We start from the raw sequence: 27,337 nt of genomic DNA on the forward strand, positions 1-27,337 counted from the left end.
TAACTTGAGTTAGTTCGCTCAGTAATGCACTATAGCTGTGTGAAAGAATAAAGAACTTGTGCGGGCGAACTAACTCCCTACATTTGTCTTTTGTTTTATGTTTGTTTGATTTGGGTCACTTCCCCTGTCCATATCACCTATGCTCTGACTCTCCATTTGTGGTGTGTTTTCATGTGAAGGTGTGTTAGCTTGCGGTTCTTTTGCTGTGCCCTAAAGTTTGAAGTGAATTCATGCACGTTATACCTGCGGGTTGATCCACCATTTGTGGTGTGTTAGTTTGCAGTTCTTTTGCTGTGCCATAAGTTTGAAGTGAATTCATGCATGTTATACCTGCGGGTTGATCCGCCATTTGTGGTGCTGTAAAATTAACTAGGTTCAATGAGTTTCAGAGGCAGATGATGAAGTAAGCAGGGATACCCAATTCTCCTTATGAAATAAATAATTGTTGAAAATTACACTGTTGCGTCCATTGTAGTATGTAACTCGTGTAACATTTGGCGTCGTCAGCAGGATTTAAATTTGGGGAAGTGACCTTTTTTTTGTTAAGTGAGGACAGCAGGGGCAGCAGCGGCGGAGGGGGACCTTCCGTCACTGTTAATTGTGACATGGATTCGACTGGAAGCGGCAGTGGCGCTCCGGAGGAGCAGGACACAGAAACAATGTCACAGCGAATAAGGGATTTGGAAAATGAGCTGGCCGCGTTAAGAGCCGTACGGACAGCTACAGCCTCGGAGGCGCCCTCCACCTCGTCTGGAGCTACAGGTGGAGATATGCAAAGTGTAAGACACACGGACACTGTCATTTACGTGCAGCAGGACAGAAAAATGCCGCCGTTCTCTGGCAATCTGGACGGTGCTGATGTATTAACATTAGACGAATGGATTGACAAAATGAAAGACTTTGTGCAAACGAGAGGGCGCACAGAAAAGGAGCGTGCGCAGATTGTTTTTGACCACCTAGAGGGCCCTGCCCGGACAGAGATAAAGTACTTACCAGCTATTCAAAGAGACAATGTTGATAGTATTTTTTGTGTTCTCAGGGAAGTGTATGGGTGCATGCATTCCAGAATTACATTGCAACGTAAATTTTACAACCGTAAACAGCTAGAGGGTGAGTCCTTACTTGATTACTCACATGCTTTAATGGATTTAATGGATCAGGTTGTCAAGACTGATGCACAGGTTGCCACTAAAGATTTACGAGACCAGTTCTGCGATGGTGTGAGGGATCAGGCACTCAGAATAAGACAGAGATCTGGTGAATGCTAACCCACAATGGACAATACGAGATGCTAGAGGTGAAGCTACAAGATGGATGGCTCAATATGGAAATCCAGCCCCTAAATTTAAATGTAACAGCTCAGTTTTAAATGAAATGTCTGTCTCATGTGAAAGTGCGGTGTCTCGACCCTCTGAGTTTGGTGAACTGGTGACTTTGTTAAAGGCGCAGCAGACCCAGTTGGATTTGGTCATGAAGGCCCTGGCCCCAAAAAGTGAAAGTGCACCTCCCTCAGGAGCACGTAATTTTTGGCCCCGAAAAACGGCAGATGGGAAGCCAATTTGTTTTAGATGTGAACAAGCGGGCCACATTGCTCGTTACTGCCCCACTGTCACATCGCCGTCTAATTGTGGAAACCAGCATTCAAAGCCAGCGGAAAACTAGAGCCCGCCAGTGTCCAGAGCCAGACGCTGGTGGGTAGGTTACAGGGCTCTTCTGAGGTTGTAAATCCTAATGTGTGTAATTTAGTTGGTGAGTGCTGGGAGGGGGAGGTGGATTTTGCAGGGACCAGCACTAATTGCCTTTTGGACAGTGGATCTATGGTCACAACGCTAACTGAAAGTTTTTTCAAACGTAACTTTTCCAATTTGTCTGATAAAGAACTTAAAGACTGTGGGTGGTTGGGTTTGAAGGCAGCAAATGGGTTAAAAATTCCTTTCCTTGGTTATGTGGAGTTTGACATTACTGTGCTGGGGGTCTCACTGCCTCGAAGGGGAGTACTGATTGTTGAAGATCCAGCAGACAGCTTTATGAAGCAGAAAAAGACTCACACTCCTGGGGTATTGGGAATGAATGTTTTTAACCCTCTTTATGCTGAGCTTTGTAAGCGATATGGCCCCGACCTATGGGAGTCACCAGAACTCAAGGCAGCACCTCGGGGATGGAGGAGAATTCTCAGGTTCTGCCAGATGATGGAGGCCTTGGCAGACTCCCCTAATCCCCATCCTGTCAGAGTACAGGGTAAGAAACCTTTCTGTGTCCCTGCAGGCAGCCTTTGTTATGTTCCAGTCACATGCCCACAGATGCCATTACACCAGCCTATAGATCTGTTCGTGGAACCTCTTGGTCCGGAGGAGGGTAGAGGGATTGCTGGTTTCTCCCTCTTTGGTGAAGGTAGAAAACGGCAAGGCAGCTGTCCCCATTACTAACGTGGGTAAAACTGATGTGTGGTTGACCCCTCGGAGAGTTATTGCCACAGTTCAAACAGCCACTGTTGTATCAGCTGAGCCGCAAATACAGGTTTTAGTTGACTCACAGAGTTGTACTGCTTATGTGTCTAGCCAAGAAAGTACTGCAAAGGAAACCAGTTTGGACTGGCCAGAGTTTGAGAATCTGCAGGGGAGTGAGAAACGTCAAGCCAGGGAATTGTTGTCGAAATACAATCAGGTATTTGCTAGGAATGATTTAGATGTGGGAAGTACTAACTTAATAACGCATGAAATTCCAGTCTTGGATGAAATACCAGTAAGGCAGCCCTATAGACGCATTCCCCCCTCGCAGTATGAGTTGGCACGTACACATATACAACAACTTTTACAGAGTCAAGTCATCAGAGAGAGTTGTAGTCCTTATGCATCACCAGTTGTGCTGGTTCAGAAGAAGGATGGCTCATTACGCATGTGTGTGGATTATAGACAGTTAAATGCCAAAACCAGGAAGGATGCGTTTCCCCTACCTAGGATTGAGGAGTCCCTTGACGCGTTAGCAGGAGCTCAATGGTTTACAACATTGGATCTGGCGAGTGGGTACAGTCAGGTTGAGATGGCGGAAAAAGACAAGGCAAAAACTGCGTTCTGTACGCCATTTGGTTTGTTTGAATTTAACCGCATGCCGTTTGGGCTGTGTAATGCGCCTAGTACATTTCAGCGTCTCATGGAGCGCTTGTTTGGAGACTGTCGTTATCAGTCTGTGTTGTTGTACTTGGATGATGTTATTGTTTTTTCATCATCTGTGGAGCAACACCTGCAACGATTAGACCAAGTTTTGTCCCGGCTTGAAACCCAGGGGTTAAAGGTGAAGCTTTCCAAATGCCAGTTTTTCCAAAAGCGTGTTAGGTACTTGGGTCATGTGGTATCAGCTGAGGGGGTCTCCACTGATCCAGAGAAGGTAGTTGCGGTACGGGACTGGAGACACCCTGTTAACCTGGCAGAGCTCCGGTCATTTTTAGGGTTTGCCAGTTATTACAGAAGGTTCATCAGAGGTTTTGCTAGCATGGCAGCCCCGTTAAATCGTCTAGTTGCAAGGCTCCTTCCTCCTGGAAAAAAGGGTAAAACCCCTAAGAGACCACTGGGTGATTTCTGGGACTCGGAGTGTGAACACAGTTTTCAGAAGCTCAAGGCTGCATTAATTACAACACCTGTTCTCGCTTATGCAGACTTCCAGAAGCCGTTTGTGTTGGAAGTGGATGCCAGCCATGGAGGGTTAGGAGCAGTTCTTTCCCAGGAACATCAGGGTAAGCTCCGCCCGATAGCTTTTGGAAGCCGTAGTTTAAAGCCAACAGAGCGTAATATGAACAACTATAGTTCCATGAAATTGGAATTGGTGGCGCTTAAATGGGCTGTAACTGAAAAATTTAGAGAATATCTACTGGGCAACAAATGTACAGTTTTTACGGATAATAATCCGTTAAGTCATCTGTCTACAGCAAAGCTTGGAGCGACAGAGCAGAGATGGGTCTCTGAGTTGGCAGTTTTTGATCTCACTTTAAAATATCGTCCGGGTTCACAGAACGCCAATGCAGATGCGTTGTCGCGCCAGCATGCTTCTCTCAGTGAGGTAGAGTTTAGCTCTGATGTTGTTGGAGGGGTTCCTGGAGCACAGGAAGAGATCAGTGCGCTACCTGGACTATCGAGTTCCGATCTGGATACACTCCAGCGCCGGGACCCTAGTATTGGCCCCTTTTTGGAGTACTGGCACAGGGGGGAGATGCCCGATGCTAAAGAACGGGGTGAGCTTACTAAGGGTACTAGGGAGCTGGTGAGACAGTGGGGACGCCTTAGGGAGCGGGAGGCCGTGCTCTATCGCTGTAGATATACTCCAGATGGACAGGTAGAAGTTGAGCAGCTCGTATTGCCCCAGTGTCTGCAGGAGAATGTCCTCCGCTCTCTTCATGATGAGCAGGGCCATCAGGGGGTGGAGAGAACTTTTCAATTGGTGCGTGCTCGTTATTACTGGCCAAGCATGTATTCGGATATTGAAAAGTGGTGCAAAACTTGTGAAAGATGTGTGTTATCAAAAGCGGTGCAGCCAAAGACTAAAACTTACATGGGCACTGTAAGGGCATCTCGGCCTCATGAGATTTTGACAATAGATTTCACAGTTCTAGAGCCCTCTACGGACGGCAGAGAGAATGTATTGGTGATGACGGATGTCTTTTCAAAGTATACGCAAACTGTTCCTACTAGAGACCAGCGAGCTAGTACTGCTGCAGAAGCTTTGGTAAAGAATTGGTTTCAGATTTTTGGTGTTCCTAGTCGCATTCATTCCGACCAAGGCAGAAATTTTGAAAGTAGTTTAGTCCAGCAGCTTTGTAAGTTGTATAAGATTGAGAAAAGCCGTACTACGCCTTACCACCCGGCTGGCAATGGTCAGTGCGAGCGGTTTAACCGCACTCTGCATGATTTGCTGCGCACTCTTTCGCCAGAACAGAAACGCAGATGGCCTCGCCATCTGGCGCAAGTTACATTTGCCTATAATACAACTGTACATCAGACAACTGGCATGACACCCTATTTTTTAATGTTTGGGCGGGAACCTCAGTTGCCGGTTGATTTTCTGGTTGGAAGTGAAACAGGGAGGGACCTTCCCATAGAGGAGTGGGTAGAGGAGCACCAAAAGTCTTTAGCAGCTGCCTATGAGACTGTACAACAAAGGGTAGACAGTAAAGTGGCTCAGAGGGACTTAAAAAATCAGGACATGTCTCTTGCCCCAGATTTTGAAGAGGGGGACTTGGTATATACACGGAATCATGCTGTTAGGGGTCGGAATAAGATCCAGGATTTTTGAGACCCAACTCCATACCAGATAGTTTGCCCACCTCCTGCTCGAGGAGTAGTGTACTCTATTGCACCTGCAGGCCAGGAAGGGCCCCTTAGACAAGTACACAGGGTGGAACTGAGGGGTGTCCCTGAAAGTAGAGGGGGTGAGGAGACTAGAGATGACGGGGTGGAAAATCCTGATGACAGCCGTCCCAGTGACAATGACGTAGGCAGGGTTGAATTTGAGTCCCAGCCTATTATAGAGGGGGACACTGATGTTTCTGAGCAAAATGTGTCTGGCCAGCTTCCCCCAGGCCAAGAACCCATAGAGGAAACCGGCACATCTCTAGTTTTTGAGCCCCGGAAGTCCAACAGGAAAACTGCTGGGAAGCATTCAAATCCGTATAGATTGCCCCAGTCGGTGCTAACTGAAGTCTAAATAAATTTTTTTTATGTGTGGTAATTTTGTGAGTACATCGTCGGGTCGCCGATGCACATTGAGTGGGAGGATTGTAGCATAGGACACCGCAGGGTGTCGCTCTTCTCCTGGGCATTTTCCTTTAAAAAGGAAGTCGGCTGCTGGCCGAAGTAGATGCCGGTTTCCTGTGGGGTGGCCTGAAGTGTTTGCTGGGCACACACGCCAGACAGGAGGGTGAAATGAGACGATCCGGGTTTTATGGACTTGCCGCAGAATGGAGTGATTGTGGCACCGTGTGAGTGAACAACTGAGCGTGGGACGACGGCGTTTCAGTGTTCGTGTGTGCCGCTGCCTGCTGTCCTTTTTGTAACTTTATTTGTATTTTTTTTTAACTTGAGTTAGTTCGCTCAGTAATGCACTATAGCTGTGTGAAAGAATAAAGAACTTGTGCGGGCGAACTAACTCCCTACATTTGTCTTTTGTTTTATGTTTGTTTGATTTGGGTCACTTCCCCTGTCCATATCACCTATGCTCTGACTCTCCATTTGTGGTGTGTTTTCATGTGAAGGTGTGTTAGCTTGCGGTTCTTTTGCTGTGCCCTAAAGTTTGAAGTGAATTCATGCATGTTATACCTGCGGGTTGATCCGCCATTTGTGGTGCTGTAAAATTAACTAGGTTCAATGAGTTTCAGAGGCAGATGATGAAGTAAGCAGGGATACCCAATTCTCCTTATGAAATAAATAATTGTTGAAAATTACACTGTTGCGTCCATTGTAGTATGTAACTCGTGTAACAAATGTAATATAAAACATTTTTTTAACCACCACATTCACGGAAAAAATACTGCCTCATTGATCCATACTAACATTAGCAGAAGCAGAATGTTTTACTCCATTTATCAGACTAACGTCAGCAAAAGTTACTCACCAGAGGCTCACAGTTCATGTACACACACACTCTCCAGGTACAGGGCACAATACACGGCTCTCATCAGTCCAGGATCCCGCTTTTTAAGAGACAGTGACATGGAGTTCAGTAACGTGCAACCTTTACAATGCAATGGATGTGGCTAATGGCTGGAGTTAGCTCCGAGTTAGCGCCGAATGCTAACCAACACAACTCACGTTCTCCTCCGGCAAAAAGGAAAGGCTCCACTCTCTGCTCTAACAATAAAAGCGACTTAGACTTGGAATATCTGGCCCTCTCAGACAAAAATAGGCATAGTCTGCAGCAGGAAACTACCACACCGATATCTCAGAGACGATCCGGCAGAGAGAGAGAAAAAAACGGAAGCACCCAAGCACGTACGCCCTGGTGGCGTCTGATTGGTTACACGTCATTGGGTTACACTATCACACGAACTCCTTTTTTGTTTGTTTGTTTTTTTATTTAGCTTTACAATATACAGTGATCATAAAATAAGTCAATGGCAATACCATTAGGTAATATTAATAAAAGAAAACAAAAAATTAAACTGAAGAATAATAAAGTAAACTGAAAGGAGAGAAAGAAAAGAAAAACAAAAGAAAAAACGGAAAAAAAAGAGGGGAAATATATGTATACATATATACATCACATACATACATACATACATACATGCCGGGGGGGGGGGGGGGGGGTTGGAAACAACACATATGGTTGTGTACTAGGGGTGCAAACAGCTGATTATTAATCAGGCATTTATCAGACATTGTTTGATAAAAAATTGCAATTGACTCAGCAGGGAGTTCAGCTTCTCAACAAAAAATTGCCTCTTATCAATTGATGGATCATCAGTTGATAGGATGAAGCAACCATCAATAATTGTATTACCCAATAATTTGCATCCCTAGAATGTACACTTATAATATATACACCTTTAACCATACATATACACACAAATACAGAACCACATACTAATATGTACCTCTGCATACACGCACACATACATAGAAACACACCAATTCCTCGATATCTACATGTATATATAGACACAAACACACATGATGAAATGCATTAAGTTATTATTTTAAAAAAATTACAGGCTGCTTGATAGGTTTTCACAGCTTTTGAATTATATGCATATTTTATTAAATTAAGGTACTGAGAGATTTCATTTTCAAAATATTGTCCATTTGGTTTTGCTTTTGACCATTTAGTTTTATGTATATGGTATTTTGCCAGCATAATTAGAGTTTGAATCAAAAGGGAGAAGTGTCGGGGCAAATCTGGTTTATCAAAGTAAAATATGATGTCCCTCTCTTGGAGGCTGATCAGATATCCGGTTTTAACATAGATGAACTGCTGTATATGGGACCATAATTTTCTACTGTATGAACAGTTATAAAACAGATGAGAAATAGTTTCTATTTCAGTCTGACAAAAGTCACATTTGTAGTCTATATCCAATTTGAATCTTTCTAATGTTTTTTTTAACAGGGTATGTATTATGTAATATTTCAAAAGAGACCTCTTTAACTTTATTATATATACAAAGCCTCTCGCCTCTTACCCAGTTTATTTCCTCGTGCACTGTATTCCAGAATGCAGTCGCAATCGGTCTTTTAATGGGTTGAATGAGATTCCTAATATATTTATTTGTACAGGTTTTTTCTATAATGTTGATTCCTCCTACATATAGCTTGTTACAGTTAACTTGTGTTGGGATATTAATTGAATAATTTTTGAATAGTTGTAGAATTCTATTTGGAATGGCATTACAGACTTTAATATATTCTTTAAGAGAAATTGGAGTTTTATATATAGTACAGAACTCATTATATGGGACTATTTCACCTTGCTGATTAATGAGTTGATATGCCCATTTTATTCCACTGTCAAACCAAGTTTTTATAAATAAAGACCTATTACGATACTTTATGTATTGGTTATTCCATAGGGTGCAGTTGGTCGGCGAGAAGCCACGTTTGTGAACCAGCCTCCAGGAGAGAAGAGTTTGTTTGTGAAAATTTGAGAGTTTAATGGGTAGTTTCTCTGGTTTATAATCACATTTTAGCAAAAATTCTAGTCCCCCCAATTGATTAAAAATATATTTTGGGATCGCGTTCCATAAATTATCTTTCTCTTTGGCCAATCGACATAGCCAATTGATTTTAAATACATTATTCACAGTCTCAAAACTAAGCACATCTAGCCCCCCATTTCCTTTTGGATTACAAAGTATGTCTTTCTTCAAGTAATGGACTTTGTTCCTCCATATAAAATTGAAGAGCAATTTGTCAAGTTGTTTACATGTTTTGTTTGGCATGTCCATTGAGAGAGATATATACACTGACCTTGAGATACCTTCAGCTTTCTCTGCCATAAATTGAAAGGTCTCGCATTAACCACAAATTAAATGTTGTGGTAGTTTGTTTAAGTATAGGGTTATAATTCGAGTTACAGCGCTCAATTTGATCTTCATTAATGGTTACTCCAAGGTAGGTGAGTGTTTTCTTTACTGGAATGCCATGTATCTCAAGGTCATTACATTGTTTGATTGGTAGCAATACTGATTTACCCACATTCATTTTCAATCCTGACACATCTGAGAACTTTTGAATACTATCGATCGCTACATCTACCCATGCTCGATTATTAATAAACACCGCTGTATCATCACCAAGCTGGGATATTTTGAAAACTCTGCCAAATGCCCGAATACCTTGAAAATCACACATTTTAATATGGGTAGCCATCGTCTGTGCAACAAGAAAAAAGATGTAAGGGCTAATTGGACAGCCCTGTTTAATTCCTCTTTGAATTAAAAATCTAGGAGAAGTTCCACAAGATAATTTTACGGAGCTATTGCACCCATTATATAGTGTTTTTATCACATTAATAAATCTCTGCCCAAATCCGAAAGTTTCTAAAGTTTTTAACATAAATGTATGATCGACAGTATCAAACGCTTTGTTAAAATCAACAAATAAGATAAAACTGTCTTCAAATATGTATTCATTATAATCCAATAAATCCAGAATTAACCTCACGTTATTTATAATATATCTGCCAGGAGAAAAACCAGATTGCTCTTCGTCAATCACCTCTGTTAATCTTGTTTTAAGTCTCTTTGCAAAAATTGAAGCTAAAATTTTAGTATCGTTATTAAGTAAGGTTATTGGTCTCCAATTTTCAAGATTCATTTTATCCTTATGTGGTTTCGGAATTAATTTTATAAGACCTTGTTGTAAAGACAGTGGTAGTTGACCTCTGGCAATCGCTTCTTCAAAAACTTGGACCATAAAGGAAGCAAGAGACTCTTTAAAATGTTTATAAAATTTGCTTGTCAGGCCATCATTACCAGGACTTTTATTGTCTTTGAGAGAGTCAATAGCTTTTAGTACATCATCTATTCTGATTTTGTCATCACATTTATTTCTGAAATTCTCATCAATTTTTTTCTATGTTATGTTCAATCTCCCGGCAATAAAAGTCCATTTTATTGTTATCAAGATCTTCTTTTGCATATAATTTCCTATAGAAAGTGGCAACATATTTTGTAATTTTTTCCTCATCATCGCATACTTCATTATCAATTTTGAGTTTACTTATTGCAGATAATTCATAATTCCTTTTTTCTAGGTTGAAAAACCTTTAGTGCATTTTTCTCCTTGTTCAAGCCTCCTTCTTCTTGACCTGATGATTCTTGGCTTTTTCTTCATAGATTTGATCTAGGGAACCTTGCAGAAGTTCGAGATCTGCCTGTTCCTGATCAGTTAAAGTTACCTTTTCAGTCAATTTCATAATTCCAGTCACTATTTGTATTTCTCTTTCTTTCTTTCCTTTAAACATTTGCTTACTTACTTCAATAGCCAGCTTTCTTATTTCGAATTTCATTAGTTCCCAAGATTGCCCATATTGATTTGTTGTTGTAGCCATTCTCCAGTGATTTTCGATTATTTTCTCAGTTTGTGTTTTAAATCCCTCATCACAAAGTAGGTTTCCATTAAATTTCCAATAATCTGAATTAAATTTAGTCTTTTTAGGTAAAAGGTTTATGACTATTGTGATCGCCTTATGGTCAGTAAATACTGTTGGTAAAATTTCATTTTTTTCTACATTTTCAGTTCGACTCAATGAGATCAGCCAAAAATCTAAGCGGGATTGTATCGACAAGTCTTTATTGTTCCATGTGTACATTCTTGCCTCTGGATGTTTTTCCCTCCAAATATCAATTAGGTCCATTCTACTGCATATATGATTTAATTCATTTATTGTTTCAGACTTTGGTGGCAGTCCCTCTTTACTGTCATACAAACTAAAAGAGAAAAAAAAATACTAAAAAAGAAAAGAAAGAAAAGGAAAAAAAAAGAAAAAACAAAAAATCCTCTCTTAGGATAGGATTCCAACCGAGCAGGCCAGTGGCATCTGCAGCACCTTCTAACTTAAAATTCATAACAAAGGAAGCCATTGATTTCAGTCAACAACATTTGTCTTTGTAGAAATTAAATTCCATTTAGTTCTATAAATGACAAAAAGTAGTCATTCAACTCAGGAGCTCATAACTAACCTGGTTTGCTTGGTTTCTTCTATTCATTAATATTGATTTCTCCTTCTCCTTCGATGAAAGCTCGTCCTCCTACAAAGTAAGCTTTTTTGTTTGCCTCACGTGCACTTTTCACGTAGGGCCACAGTTTCATTCGTCTCTCTCAGTCACCCTTGGATAGGTCCACCTTAAACTGCAGGCCGTGTTGTTCCATGTAGGGCAATGTCTTCGCTGCTTCCCAGACAGCATCTCTGCAGTTTTGATGTACAAAGTGCATGATTATTGTGCGCGGTCTGGATCCATCGTCTGAGGCGGCCCGTTTCCCCACGCGGTGCGCACAGTCAATATCACGTTCGAGCCACTCTTTCATTCCAGGTACATACTATGAAGGTAAATTTGTTTCTTTATTCTTCAATCGAAAAAAAGTTGCTCCAATCGCAAAACATGTTTTCAATCAGAAAAAACTTCACTTCAATAAAAAAAAACGTTTTCAATCAAAGAAAAAACTTGTTCAAACGCAAAAAAAAACAAACATTTGAAACCCAAAAAATTGCATATAAACACGTTTTTCCTTTGATAGAATTTTTGTTGTTGTTGAAAATACATTTTTTGATTGAAGTCATATTTTTGGATTTGAGCCATATTATGGGTAGGACATTTGTTTCTTTATTACTCAATGAAAACAAAAGCAGCCCCAACCTCAAAAAATGTTTTCAATAAAATAAAAGGTCACTTCAATCATAAAAAAAAATTCAATCAAAGAAAAAAACTTTTTCCCAATAGAAAAAATATTTGAGACTAATAAACAAATGCATTCGAACACGTTTTTTCTTTGATTGAAATTTTTTCATTATTGAATTCAGTTTTTATTTGACTGAAAACATATTTTCTGATTGAAGTCATATTTTTGGATTTGAGCCATAAAATGAGTAGGACGTTTGTTTCTTTATTACTCAATCACAAAAGATATAACTTCAATCCAAAAAAAATTATTTTCAATCAAAGCAAAAAAAAAAAAAAAGCGTTCGGAGTGTTTCGACTTTGTTTTGGCATTCAAACACCTTTTTTTCCGATCGAAGTGAAAAAAGTTTTGAAGCCTATTTTTTGCGATTGAATCATTTTGACACAAACATCCCACAGTGGGCGGATGCTTCTCCATTGGTCGGCATGTTTGAGTGACAGGTGTCCACACCAATGACGAATCTCTCTCCAGAAGAAGCTAGAAGCTAGCTACTTGTGTGCGGGCCGGGGAAGTCGTATATTTGTGCGGCTGACCTGACACTGCATCTGTGGTTGCAGGCGCAGGCCACGACTTACTCCACCACCAGCTGCAGCTGCATTGTAGTATCCACGATACTGAATTTACTGTGAGTACAATGCCCTCAGCACACTTCATATTATAGGCTATATAAACACTGTTAAGCACGTTATATTAACCCGTTGCGGTTCAGTTGTGCTTCAGTGTCCCGCCTGCGGTTCACTTTGAGATCTGCAAAAGCAATTTGCTAAATGTCTGAAACTACAAACACTATACACCGATGGTAAGCTTAGATTCTCATGAATCCGCCGGTATAAACCATATAACGTGATTAACAGTGTTTATATAGTTTTATTTTTGGGCGATGACGTCATCATCCCCCCAGCTTGCTCCAAAATATACCAGACTTGTCTACTTTTTTAGTGCTTCGTTTGTGCTGATTTGTGCCGGTAAAATTTTCGTTTGTGCTGCTATAGTTTTTGAGATATTACAAATTTTATTTTTGGGCGATGATGTCATCATCCCCCCAGTTTGCTCCAAAATATACCAGACTTGTCTACTTTTTTAGTGCTTCGTTTGTGCTGATTTATGCCGGTAAAATTTTCGTTTGTGCTGCTATCGTTTTTCGGATATTAAAGATTATTTTTTAGGTCATTCAGAGGTCATCATCCCCCCAGCTTGCTCCAAAATGAACCAGACTTGTCTACTTTTTTAGTGCTTCGTTTGTGCTGATTTGTGCCGTTAAAATTTTCGTTTGTGCTGCTATAGTTTTTCAGATATTACAAGTTTTATTTTTGGGCGATGACGTCATCATCCCCCAGCTTGCTCCAAAATATACCGGACTTGTCTACTTTTTTAGTGCTTCGTTTGTGCTGATTTGTGCCGGTAAAATTTTCGTTTGTGCTGCTATAGTTTTTGAGATATTACAAATTTTATTTTTGGGCGATGATGTCATCATCCCCCCAGTTTGCTCCAAAATATACCAGACTTGTCTACTTTTTTAGTGCTTCGTTTGTGCTGATTTGTGCCGGTAAAATTTTCGTTTGTGCTGCTATCGTTTTTCGGATATTAAAGATTATTTTTTAGGTCATTCAGAGGTCATCATCCCGCCAGCTTGCTCCAAAATGAACCAGACTTGTCTACTTTTTTAGTGCTTCGTTTGTGCTGATTTGTGCCGGTAAAATTTTCGTTTGTGCTGCTATCGTTTTTCGGATATTAAAGATTATTTTTTAGGTCATTCAGAGGTCATCATCCCGCCAGCTTGCTCCAAAATGAACCAGACTTGTCTACTTTTTTAGTGCTTCGTTTGTGCTGATTTGTGCCGTTAAAATTTTCGTTTGTGCTGCTATCGTTTTTCAGATATTACAAGTTTTATTTTTGGGCGATGACGTCATCATCCCCCCAGCTTGCTCCAAAATATACCGGACTTGTCTACTTTTTTAGTGCTTCGTTTGTGCTGATTTGTGCCGTTAAAATTTTCGTTTGTGCTGCTATAGTTTTTCAGATATTATAAGTTTTATTTACAGACGATCACGACCCGAATTGATGACGTCTGTGGTCTGCGCCATAGACATCAACACCACCGTCCGTGGCTGTCAACAGCGGCAGCGTTCTGCGCTTCCTACAGAATGTTGTACTACTTATCTGTTATTAAATCAGCGACAAAGTGAAGTTGTCGGATGTTACCAATACAAGAAGGAATGAAACGTAAGTCTCTAATTTTTTTTTCTGCATAAAAACTGACATTACCGGTTAAGTGATTTATAAATGCCTATATTGTTTCTTCGGGAGCCTGGTTTTTCTATATGGAGTTTTATTAAATTATATATATTCTGTTGGAGCCATTTTAATCAGCAACCAATGAGTGGTGCTGTGACCTAGATACCCGTTTATTTGAAGGCCACACTAATTGACACAGGTGTGACGCATAGGGGAGGTGTATTGTGGCGTGGACTGTTGGGAAGACCTTGCTCTTTGTTGATTTCGGTGAACTCCAGACGGTAAATAAATTGGTTACATATATCCATTCCTAGTTATGAGTGTGGACATTTGCTTTTTGTAAATATAGAAACATAAACTCTATTGGCGTTGTTTTTGCCACGACGAAGTACAAGAGCACGTCAAAGCAGCCAGAAGCCACGTGTTGTTAATTGATGTTCCACGGCCTGCCATGAGGTCAGCGCATGATCAATATAGTTAATTGACTGAGAGAAAAAAAGAACCATGACTTCGAAGAGGATACAGAAGAAGATGACTGTGTTTGAAAATCCAATATATAATAGACTGAAAAAGAAAAGACTGAAAAAAGACTTTTGATTTGGAAAATCAACTTTATGTGAAAATTTGAATGTACTGATAAAAAAAAGTTTCCATCAAAAAAGTAAATATCAGAACTTTGATGGCTTGGAGAGTCCATCATTCTTCCCACTGGCACATTCATGGAACCAAAAAACACAAAAACCGAACCATATACAAATACTGTTATAAAAATAAATCCCTCCAATCACAGTAGAGAATCCTTTATCTCACTATCAAGTGTAACAAATATTCACAAATCCCTTTCAGTCTCACTAACTACATACAACCTAAAACAAACGCAATTCTCACATTTTAAATCATTCAGTCTCAAAACCCTCCGAGATACCAAATCACAAAGACAACAAGAAGCTAACCGGATATTTGTGGAAATTACAACCTCTGAAATGATAAATACTGCTGTAGATATCAAATTAAACTAACGATTGTTGAGTAACACTCATCAGGTTCTCCGGAATATAGTCTCTCGTTGAGGTAAACTGAATGAGAGACTTATTTTAAAGTACATCAGTGCACAAGGTAGCTTGTGTTGAAGTGAAGGTGAGAAATAAGAACTTCCATATGTGGAATATTTTAAATAGCCAAAAAAATAGCCATATTGAACACATGTAACTATAATAAACCACATAATGAATAACAGTATAGCCACAAGTGGCAATTAACAGGGTCAAAGCAACCTGGCAGCAATAGGACCTTGATTAATGGCTTAAACAGGGCCAATTTTGAACAATGCTCAATTTACAGTGTATAGCACAGCATGTGCTTGTAGCTTTTCCTTCTCAGATGCTGCTGTGACTCCACTGGTCAAGTCATCATACTTCTCCCACACACAGGAAGCTCTCCTGCAGTATGCAGTGTAGTGCCCCAGACCATCCTTGGTCAAGCTTCCCTGAAATGCAATGATAGCTCTCAGAGTGAATGTCTTTCCTTGGAGAACCATACTGGAGGGAAATTCACTCAAACAAAATTCGGTTTGGTTTGCAGGGTCTGTGTCAATCCATGTTACTTCTCCAATGCTGTAGCTGTGAGTAACTGTCCCTGCACAGAGCACTTTTCCTGAGGTTCTGTTTGCTGTTTTCAGTTCTGCTGGACACTGAGAATGCTCCAGGATTGGCCTGAGGCAGGGAGACTGGGGCAGCCGGAGTCCTTCTTCCACAGCAGTGTCAAGCTGAGCCACACCAGAATTCCTCAGAACAGAAAGGTCAGGAGAAACAAGTGGCACTTCCCTTGTCATTCCTTTGCTGAGGTAACAGTACTGTGAAGAGCAGTGTTTTGTGAGATACACACTGGATACATTTCTCATTGTTTTTGCAATGACAGTAGAGATGTTGCACTGTGCATCAACTTGGAGGGCACCGGACCTCAACTGGACTGCTTCAAACATTGTACTAAGCAGCTCTGCCCTCTGTGAGTATGTCTGTTTGGCGACCCCATCTGTGACGACAGCTTTCACCAGCTGCAAGACTGGGTTGTCACCGTCTCTCCTAACAGCATTTTGAAATGCAGAGCTGTCACAGAAAGCACAACATAAAGCCTGACAAAACGCATCAAATGTGCAGGTGTTCAACACAGAGATCATTGATTTGCCAAGTCTAATAGGCTGATGAAGGTTTCCATTTTTTAATAATCCCACCTTCACTCTTTTGGCCCCAAAAGATGGATCTACGTGGAGCCACTCAGCGCAAGGAGAGAGGTAGGAAGTCCTCTTCCTTTTTTTGGGTGGAACCACTAGGCCTCTCCAGTTTTCGACCGCTTCATCATCTGCTGAAGGAATGTTTGTGGCAGCATCACATTCCACAAAAGGGTGAACATCCATTTTTTTCTTGCCTTCCGCACTGTGGGTAGTCATGGATGCTGGATTGGCTTCTGTGACTATCACAGATGCCGCTGTTGCCTCATCTTTCATTTCTTTTGCAGAGCAAATCCGCATATTTCCTTCAATGAAAGACAGATGACGAGCAATGAAGCGATCAACTCGAACAGGCAAGTTTTCATGTTTGAAAAGGCCATGTTTTATATTTTTGAACTCTGCTTCAGCAGTGGCTGAGCTTGCTGTGATGCTGGTGCTTTGGAAGAGAGGGACCATTATTCCTGTCCAGAGCGGTAAGTAACTTGCAAGCCGTATTATGTGGGGAATAATCTCAGGGAGGAAGTGAATATTGTCTCGATCCCCGTTAGCTGCAGCAAGTGACCTGCTCTCCTCGCATATTTCTGTTACCCACTGTCGTAGGTCAGTCTGGATCTCATCACATGGATCCACTGTTTTCATTTCCTCTCTATCTTCTCCTGGAGTGATGATGGAGTCCTCTGCAATTTGGGCTTTTAGGTATTTCTTGCACCTTTCTGATGCGAGAGGGACTCCAGAACTGTCATCACCCTCTGCCTCACTGAGGGCAACAACAGTGATAGCACGTAAGATGTGTTTTGCATGGTCCAAGGATTGCGACTGAAGAAGCTGTGCTAATGACCTGACAAAGAAATCTTTGACACGATGTGCTTTGTTTTTCAGGCAATCCCACTGGCAGATCATCTTGATGCAGTGTGCAACATCAACCCTGACAAAACAAGGGGGAAGTTTTGCAGACTGGTTCCCGCGTAAGACATTGAAGCATTCATTAATGTAGGTCTTAAGATCAGGATGAGGAGTGAAAGCCTTGACCAGAGCTCCAAGAATGGCCAGAGAAAAATCACTCACAGCTTCCTTTGGAACAGCTGCACCTGCACGAATCCATTCTGCTAACCAATTTGCAATGGCATTAACATCATGTCTCTCTGACAGCATTTGCACCACTGGGACACTGGAGCAGTTGTGTGCTGTCAGAACACCTTGATAAAGGAAGATATGGCCAGATGTACCATTTGGTCTCACCAGTTTTCTCACTACTGAGCCAGTTGCATCAAAACACACTGCTGGGTGAGTTGTTTTAGACAACGTCTTATATACATGCAGCTGAGTTTGACTCCAGTAGTGACAGAAAAACTTATCCAGTCCAATGTCTCGAATGCTACCACTGTGAGGTGCACTATATTTTAGTAACTGCAAAGATTTAATAGGATCTTTGTCCCCTAATTCCAGATCTTTTCTCTCTTGTTTGGCTTTCCGCAGGGTGGCCAAATTTGGTAGGTGGCTTGGCTCAGGATCTCCAACATCCATTAGATCTGCTGCCTTTGCTGACCTCCATACAGCTGGTTCCATCCTGCCCTCACACAGCTCTTTCGCAATCTGCTCACGCAGGTTTCCAGACATGAACCGCTTGGAACGGCCAGTGTGCAGCGAGATGTCTGTATTTTTTATGTCACACTGAAACATCATTGGGCTATTAATTGCTGGCTCTCTGCCACATTTCATTTCCAAATGGCCATTGCACTCCTTACAGTAGCCTCTAATCTGTATGTAAGCATTGGTGACAGTTGGATAAACCTTGGCTCTTTGGAACACAAATGTGCATGAGTTTTTTATCTTCTTCCACAATAAATTATTTATGAGATGAGTCCAAGTGCCAGGTTTCAAAACTGTGTATTCCCTTTTCTGAGATGGAGAAAACTTGTCTTTGTATTGCACTTTTTCTGGAATAAATTTAATCCATTCCTCAAAAGGCACTTCCAGCTGAAAAGCTTGACAATCTTTTTGTTCAGGAGAAATGCAACCTGAGTCTGACTCCATGTCAACAGTACTGTCTGGATCACTTTCCTGGTCACTAAATTCCAAAACTGACCAGATGTTATGTCTGTTCAGCTTCACAAAAGTGTACAGGGCCTTTGCAGACATCTTGCCTTCTAACTGCTGACTCAGCTCTGTCCAGACAGTGGCAGCTGGAGTGGCTATTTTGCCATTGTTGACTATGGCCTCTTTTGAAGTGCAGAGAACAGCAAAAATTGAATCCCTGTCTACTGATGGCTTTCGGGGCATCTAGTTAAAAAAAAAAAAAAACGATGATTAGCACTGATCAAAACATTAATTCTGGCCTATATAATCTTCCTGGAGACACAAAGCATATCAGTCTCCAGCAATCTACATGCTTACTTGGGTCTTTTGTGCATTTACAAATGAAGTGTTTCCTGTTTAATTTTGAAAATGTTAGCGATACCATGTTAGCTAAATCATGTTAACTTGGAATTTTACTGCATTATTTTTGCTAAAACCTCGGTATTTTACAAGTGCACTTACCGTGTCTAGAAATCAGATTTATCTGAAGGTTGTAAAAATACCACTGAAACGGTAAAATTGTGAAAAGGTCATCCAATGTGTGTGTCTTGTGAAATGGCTGTGAAAGACTGCTATTTTGTGTCGTTCTTAGTGGGGAGTGCTGAATGTTTTTTTTTTTTTAAATGCTTCATGCTCCTAAATAAACTTTGAAGCGGTTTCATTTATTGTCTTATGACAGAAATGTGATTGGCAAAGTAAATATAAAGCACAGTTCATTAAAAATGTAAATTAGTAACATAAATACACATTCTACGTTTATTTAACCAAATTTTATTGAACAAATGTACACACAAAGGCACAAAGTCAGTTCAAAGAGACATTTTCCAGCAATAACAGGTTGAACATCCTCAGATGTTATTACAGTAGTTCTATACACATTATATACATTAAGACGTTATAAACGTGGCAGACCACAGACTTCAATTCGGGTCATGTGATCGTCTGTAAATAAAACTTGTAATATCTGAAAAACGATAGCAGCACAAACGAAAATTTTAACGGCACAAATCAGCACAAACGAAGCACTAAAAAAGTAGACAAGTCTGGTTCATTTTGGAGCAAGCTGGGGGGATGATGACCTCTGAATGACCTAAAAAATAATCTTTAATATCCGAAAAACTATAGCAGCACAAACGAAAATTTTACCGGCACAAATCAGCACAAACGAAGCACTAAAAAAGTAGACAAGTCTGGTATATTTTGGAGCAAACTGGGGGGATGATGACATCATCGCCCAAAAATAAAATTTGTAATATCTCAAAAACTATAGCAGCACAAACGAAAATTTTACCGGCACAAATCAGCACAAACGAAGCACTAAAAAAGTAGACAAGTCTGGTATATTTTGGAGCAAGCTGGGGGGATGATGACGTCATCGCCCAAAAATAAAACTTGTAATATCTGAAAAACTATAGCAGCACAAACGAAAATTTTACCGGCACAAATCAGCACAAACGAAGCACTAAAAAAGTAGACAAGTCTGGTTCATTTTGGAGCAAGCTGGGGGGATGATGACGTCATCGCCCAAAAATAAAACTTGTAATATCTGAAAAACGATAGCAGCACAAACGAAAATTTTAACGGCACAAATCAGCACAAACGAAGCACTAAAAAAGTAGACAAGTCTGGTTCATTTTGGAGCAAGCTGGGGGGATGATGACCTCTGAATGACCTAAAAAATAATCTTTAATATCTGAAAAACGATAGCAGCACAAACGAAAATTTTAACGGCACAAATCAGCACAAACGAAGCACTAACCACTCAGCCTGTTTGCTTGGATTTTTTCTGTGGGTGGGGGGTCAGCTTCACTGAGCTAGCTGCAGCTGGTGGTGGAATAAGTAGTGGCCTGCGCCTGCAACCACAGATGCAGTGTCAGGTCAGCTGCACAAACATACAACTATAGAAAGACTGACTTCCCCGCACACAAGTAGCTAGCTTCTAGCTTCTTCTGGAGAGAGATTCGTCATTGGTGTGGACACCTGTCACTCAAACATGCCGACCAATGGAGAAGCATCCGCCCACTGTGGGATGTTTGTGTCAAAATGATTCAATCGCAAAAAACAGGCTTCAAAACTTTTTTCACTTCGATCGGAAAAAAAGGTGTTTGAATGCCAAAACAAAGTCGAAACACTCCGAACACTTTTTTTTTTTGCTTTGATTGAAAAAATTTTTTTTGATTGAAGTTATATCTTTTGTGATTGAGTAATAAAGAAACAAACGTCCTACTCATTTTATGGCTCAAATCCAAAAATATGACTTCAATCAGAAAATATATTTTCAGTCAAATAAAAACTGAATTCAATAATGAAAAAATTTCAATCAAAGAAAAAACGTGTTCGAATGCATTTGTTTATTAGTCTCAAATATTTTTTCTATTGGGAAAAGATTTTTTTCTTTGATTGAATTTTTATTATTATTATTGAAGTGACCTTTTTTTTATTGAAAACATTTTTTGAGGTTGGGGCTGCTTTTGTTTTCATTGAGTAATAAAGAAACAAATGTCCTACCCATAATATGGCTCAAATCCAAAAATATGACTTCAATCAAAAAATGTATTTTCAACAAAAAAAAAAAATTCTATCAAAGAAAAGATATGTTTATATGCAACTTTTTGGGTCTCACATTTTTTGTTTTGCATTTGAACAAGTTTTTTCTTTGATTGAAAATGTTTTTTTTATTGAAGTGAAGTTTTTTCTGATTGAAAACATGTTTTGCAATTGGAGCAACTTTTTTTTCGATTGAAGAATAAAGGAACAAATCTACCTTCATAGTAGTTACACGAACTCCTCATGTCACTCGAATCTTTTACACTTTGAGAAAGGCACGTTCGCCACACTTAAAATGAAATAAAATACTCTTTTTTTTAAACAAATAAATGAACTTGTGTTCATCTTTTTAATCTATTTATTAACATATTTACGATTTTTAACCATAAATCCTATTTATTCATTTTATGCAAGTGTAACTTCATGTAGCTTATCTGTCACATGGGGAAAAAAATATGAATTTATTAAGTTATTGGTCTGATTAATCAAATGGTGAACTGGACTGTTAATAAGGCCTGGTAACCTGGGTTACACTTGCATGGCAGCTTCCGCCATCAGTGTGTGAATGTGTGTGTGAATGGGTGAATGTGATGTACCATCTAAGGCGTTTTGGGTACCTTGCAGGTATAGTAAAAGCGCTATATAAATACAGACCATTTACCATTTACTAATAAAGCTGGTAACATTGGTTTTTGCTGGCTGTGACTGTGTGTCAGGTGAGGTCATGTAAGGACAGGAGGGGGTACCCTGGGTAAACATGTATTTGCTGTGGTGTAAAGAATATGAAGAACTTGTCTGATGAAGTTCCTCGTGGTAAATAAAGGCTCTGATTGGTTGGTCAGTGAGACAGCAGGAGGGAATTGGCACACCTCCTGGTGGACCTGCTCAATTATTGATTTTTTTAGGAAAGTACCAGGAGTGCAGACACTATTAAAAAGAGAATAAATGATATAATGGTGTCAGAAAAATGTAATGTTCACAATAAAAAAAAAAAAAAAAGGCTGGCCCTGGGGCATGGAAACCCCAGAGCCACGGAGTATAAAAGTCAGGGCATCAGAGGGCACAGTCAGATTTACCCCAGGGTATCTGAGTGTTTTGACCTGTACTGCATGGAATAAACACTTTATTTTTGAATCTGAAGATTGCTCCAAGACTCTTCACTGTTTTCATTGGTGAGACTTCTGCAACTATTATCTTTTGACCAAGGACATTTTTTAGTAAATGAGGACCTAAAATAAGACAGAAGATTTAAATGGTGAAGACATTGTATCCACTACATTTATACAGTAATTTCTTCGCTCTAAAAGTCCTTCTCTGCTTTTCTTATTTTAACAGTTTTTGTGGAGATCCCAGAACACAAAACCCTGACTCAGTTTCTACATGTAAAAAACAAGGATTTACAGCCTCTTTTGTTTCAGATCTGTACATTAAGCTGAATTAACCCTCCTAATATCCTTGGGGTCAATTTGACCCCATTCAATGTTTATCATTCAAAAAAATAGTTGACTTTTTTTTTTTGCTTCATATTTCATGACTTTTCCTAATGTGATGGGGACAACTGATTTAGCATAAAATTATCATAATGATATTTTTTTCCAATGTGCTGAACACCTCTCGCACGCATTGATGTTTCTTTGGAAGCTGTTTTAGCTTAAAACCAGTGGCGGCCAGTGATAAAATATTTTGGGGGGGCGCACTAGCAGACGGGCATTACAACACAACAAAACAATTACTTGAAGATAAATTTTGCTCTCCTCTCCTTCAGGCCAGCAAATTTATCAATGACTTTCTGATTGAAATCTGTCATTTCACAAACAAGTCTCTTTTCCATGGAGAGCATGGCCAAGGCATTCAGCCTTTCCTGGGTCATGGTGTTTCTGTCATGTTCTCAGGGGTCTGGACCCGAGCAGAGAGCCACACAACCAGAGCTGGGTGAATGAAACAGTTTTTATTGTACGGTGAATGATTTGTGGATAAGGGAGAGTTCCAGACAACTGACGGCAGATGAAGGAGGGAAGCCGATGGGGAGACAGATGCAGGGGAAGTGGAGCCGGGAGTCCAGGAGAGAAAGGAGTGGGTTGAATGGGTTCCGGGGGTGTTCAGAGGTGACAGAGCTGGTGAGAGCCCAGACAGCAGGAGTCTGGGCAGAAGAGAAACAAAAACCTCCAGATTTGCAACATACCTTTTTTTTTTGGCCTAGAAAGTACTGACTGGTAGTCAAGTGTGACAATCTGGCGAAGAATGGAGATGTGAGCTGGTCTTTTGTACTGAGGCAGATGATTAGTGGCATGTGCTTCAGCTGTCCAGGCTCCCGCGAATCAGCTGATTACCTGAGTAGGTACAGCTTGGCTTACTGCTGGATGGAGAGAGAGAAAAGGAAAGAGAGGAGAAGGAAGAAACACAGGAGCAGGAGTGAGGGAGAGAGGAAAAAGAGGGAGAGAGATGGGGAGAAAGGTATTTGGGATGCCAGATGGGAAAGACAGGGGGTGAGAAGGGAGCTCTGACAGTTTCTGAGAAAAGTTTTCACTCTTTTCAAGGTTGAGAAACACCTCTCTGCTTCAGCTGTGGTCATGGGTGTGGTGATCAGGATCCTTAAAAGATTGACAGTTTCTGAAAAGAACTTCAAGATTGTTCTCCATGAACGGCTGGAATAGGTCCAGTGCACCACAGCAGGCTCTGAACTCTACTTTGCTGTAGATGAGACCAAGTTCTGTCTTCAGCTTGCTTCCATTCAGCATCGGGTAGGCCTTCAAAGTGCGTTGCAGTGCCTCTTCAGGAAATGACCCATGATGTTCTTCAAACCTGTCCCCCTGCAACAAGGTTGCACAGACGAGATGGTTGGTGAAGGAGAAGCGCTCCTTGGTGTGTCCCAGAATGGTGTTGCAGATCTACAGAGAGAAGGATACAAAAACATATAGAGAAAAAATAGATATGAAATTAATATACTTTTGTTGACACTGTTACCCTCTGTTGCTGCATGGTTTTGGAAAAATATCTTGCTATTATTGACTACTGCAATTGTGACATAATTTTTAATATTTTTGAATAATTTTCATTAAAGAGATTGTGATTAGATGATCTTTGCAACATGACAATGACATATTTAAATGCCATATTTCAAAACACATTTCTCCTCTAACAAACATTACAACCTCCAATGAAGCATAGACTATGAGATTTCTACAACGTACACTCACCTCTTCTGCACTGAGTGCCCGACACCTCTTTGCTGTCGGACAGCCACTTCTTTGCTCACCCATGGAATGGAGAGAATTTCTGTGAAGGATAAGGAGAAGTCATAATAATAACCAAAAAGGGGAAAAGAGATCATGTTGAAAAATGTGATGATCATATTACTGACAGGAATACTTATTACCTGATGTTTTCCATGTCCTGTTCAAACTGCTGGATGCTCACTTTTATGTGAACTGCATCTATGTTCTTCTTCTGGAGCTTGGCATAGAGGAGGTCCACATGTGGCATGATGTGGTGAAAAAGTTCCAGAAAGAACTTAAAGTCCTGATGTTCCAGCAGCATGGCCATGGCTCCTGCCTCTCTGATGGTACTGGCATCAAAGTCACCCGAGTCTCGTATGTTCTCAAATCACTGAATGAGGTCCTCTCTGTGCTCAAACAGTGTTGATGGCTCGGCTGTAAAAGTTCCATCTGACATTGCTGGATGTTGGCAGTCTATGGGCCACCATTTTATCAAGAACAGCTGTACGCTTGGGTGATCTGGAAAAAAAGCTGGCAAATCCACCCAGCTCAGAAAACAAATTCTCACCTTGGAAATGTGAGAGGTGGCCTGCTGCATGATCAGGTTGAGTTGGTGTGCATAGCAGTGGATGTAGTGGGCATTTGGGTACACATCTTTGATTTTCCTCTGAACACCTGCAGTGGCTCCATCATACGCCTGGCAGATTAGCTTGCTTTTCTGATCCTCAGGAATGATGGCAGCAAGACGCTCTGTTAATACAGTAGCAATGGACTCAGACGTAGCTGACTGCAGAGGAATGAATTCAAAAAATCTTTCCTGCACACTGTTTGTCATCAATGTAGCGTAGTACAAGCACAAGTTGTGGCTGTGTTGAAATATCTGTTGTCTCATCTGCCTGACTTGACACAAAAACACTCTTTTGGGTTTCTTTAATTATTTGCTCCCTTGGAACAGACAACATACACGAAGTGGAGCCTCAGTCTCCACACTAAACTAAAGCCAACAGAAGGTCGGAATTTTCTGGAGCACCCACCAAAAGTGCTTCCAGACCGAAAGACCACACAGAACAAAGAGAGCACCAGGGTGGACCGGTCAAAATACCAGCCACCAAGACTGATGGCGTGGTGGGGCTTTATAGTCAACAGGTGTGGTGCTTGGCTGCCTCCGATTGGTCCGGGGAGGAGGAGCTGGAGGGTGGTCCAATCAGGATGGCCGAAGGGCGGGGAGAACCAGACGGAAGTGCAGGTCGTCATCAGCTTCGTCATCAGCTGAAACGGCTGACAGCTGGGGCTCCAAAAGGCTCTGCAACAAGCCACAGCTGAACCCACACACAAATTTCTCCCAAACAAAAAGGCCCAATAAAGCACCACCTCAAAACAAACGGCACACCAATACTGGTGGCCGTAACACCCCTCCCCTTAAAATACAAACCCCTAGGTTTGTACAAACACAAATGCCATCACCAACCTCAAACCAAATATCCACCACCAACACCAAAATCAAAATAACCTACTAAGCAATGAAATCACCTTACCTGTACAGCTGCGGGACCACTAGTAAATCCTGGACCCCTAGTAATCCGGACCCCTAGTTAATTCCCGGACGAGCCCCCACTTGTTACGATCCAACCTCTAGGGGCTGGCTGGATGCAATAAAATAACCAGATGTAATTGGTTTAGGTTAAGGGATTTATTGCTTAGTAGTAAAAGGGAACGGAAAAGTGACAATAAACACACAAGACTGGTGGATGTTGCTAAAACAAAGAACGGAATAAAACAAAGGCTAACAGAGTTTGCAACTAAGCTAAACACAAAGAAAACAACTAAACTCCCTAGCCAAACAGAACTACAGAAGCAACACCCACCACCAGAAACAAAAACTAATACAAAATGTGTACAGAACAAACTAAACAAAACTGGTGCCTCTGAAACGGTGTACATAATGAGCATAATTTACAACAGCTCAACATACATAGTGGTTTCTACACAGAGTTGGCAGACTACGAAGTGGAGCCTCAGTCTCCACACTAAACTAAAGCCAACAGAAGGTCGGAATTGTCTGGAGCACCCACCACAAGTGCTTCCAGACTGAAAGACCACATAGAACCACAGAACAAAGAGAGCACCAGGGTGGACCGGTCAAAATACCAGCCACCAAGACTGATGGCGTGGTGGGGCTTTATAGTCAACAGGTGTGGTGTTTGGCTGCTTCCGATTGGTCCGGGGAGGAGGAGCTGGAGGGTGGTCCAATCAGGATGGCCGAAGGGCGGGGAGAACCAGGGGCCGTTTACACGAGGACGCTTGCAGGTGAAGACGGCAAAATATTTCAACAAAACACCCTACCGTTTATACGAGGACGGCGTTTTGGGGGCTTGAAAAATTTGAAACCGGACTCCAGAGTGGAAAGGTAGAAAACGCTCCGCCGTTACGTTTCCGTCTAAACAGCAAACCGCAAAACTTTGCCGAGATCTGACCACGTCGCGTACGCGATTACGTCACATATGTGCTTTGGTTTGCCGGCCGGTACAAGGACGTAAACAAAGATGTGTGATTATTTCCATCCTTCCTACCTTCAAGCAACTCTGGCAGCTCTATGTACACTACAGGAGTCGTACCAACAAACGTACAGAATCTGTACAGATTCCATTCATGAACATTTACCGCGGCGGAGATCCGAAAAGGGAGATAGTAAGCATGCGCGTAGACATGGCAGAGTTTTATCACAGCGCCACCCAGCTGCCTGGCATGCATATCCAATCGAATTCCACACACTATAGAGTCACCGTATATACGCAGATTTCCTTCAAAACCGCTCGTCTAAACGTGAAATGACAAGACGCCACTTTTGCGTTTTCTGTTAGGATGGTCCTCGTATAAACGGCCCCCCAGACGGAAGTGCAGGTCGTCATCAGCTTCGTCATCAGCTGAAACGGCTGACAGCTGGGGCTCCAAAAGGCTCTGCAACAAGCCACAGCTGAACCCACACACAAATTTCTCCCAAACAAAAAGGCCCAATAAAGCACCACCTCAAAACGAACGGCACACCAATACTGGTGGCCATAACACACACCTTATACCATAGATATATACAAACACTAGATGTCTCAAGACGAAGTCGGCGGCGGCGTCACTTGGCGGCCATCTTAGGACAGGGG

At 41.2% G+C, this 27,337-nt stretch overlaps 1 protein-coding gene and 2 long non-coding RNA genes across 4 annotated transcripts in view; 1 reads left to right on the forward strand and 2 right to left on the reverse strand.

Moving 5' to 3' along the window:
* Positions 1 to 7,219, reverse strand: part of LOC110970940 (E3 SUMO-protein ligase ZBED1-like) — a 25,718-nt gene extending 18,499 nt beyond the window's left edge. Inside the window, exons 1-2 of one of the 2 annotated variants that reach the window (XM_051941550.1) lie at positions 6,798 to 7,075; positions 6,601 to 6,679 (exon numbers count right to left, since the gene is read on the reverse strand). Coding sequence is in view for 1 of the 2 variants with exons in the window: in XM_051941551.1 (XP_051797511.1) it covers positions 6,601 to 6,618 (18 nt within the window). In the remaining variant the exon portion in view is untranslated. Of the gene's footprint in view, positions 1 to 6,600; positions 6,680 to 6,797 lie in introns of both variants that reach the window. The other variant, XM_051941551.1, reaches the window with a different exon arrangement.
* Positions 7,220 to 14,114: 6,895 nt separating this feature from the next.
* Positions 14,115 to 21,655, forward strand: LOC127531702 (uncharacterized). The gene is made up of 4 exons (XR_007938819.1): positions 14,115 to 16,817; positions 16,945 to 17,126; positions 17,224 to 17,628; positions 17,821 to 21,655. It is a non-coding gene; the product is annotated as an uncharacterized LOC127531702 (long non-coding RNA).
* Positions 21,656 to 22,898: 1,243 nt separating this feature from the next.
* On the reverse strand, positions 22,899 to 26,778 carry LOC127531703 (uncharacterized). Its single transcript, XR_007938820.1, has 3 exons — positions 24,344 to 26,778; positions 24,165 to 24,243; positions 22,899 to 23,855 (listed from the first exon to the last, which is right to left on the reverse strand). It is a non-coding gene; the product is annotated as an uncharacterized LOC127531703 (long non-coding RNA).
* Positions 26,779 to 27,337: the final 559 nt, after the last annotated feature.

The sequence above is a fragment of the Acanthochromis polyacanthus genome, chromosome 21 (assembly GCF_021347895.1).
Source record: "Acanthochromis polyacanthus isolate Apoly-LR-REF ecotype Palm Island chromosome 21, KAUST_Apoly_ChrSc, whole genome shotgun sequence".
In the NCBI taxonomy this organism is placed as follows: Eukaryota; Metazoa; Chordata; class Actinopteri; family Pomacentridae; genus Acanthochromis; species Acanthochromis polyacanthus.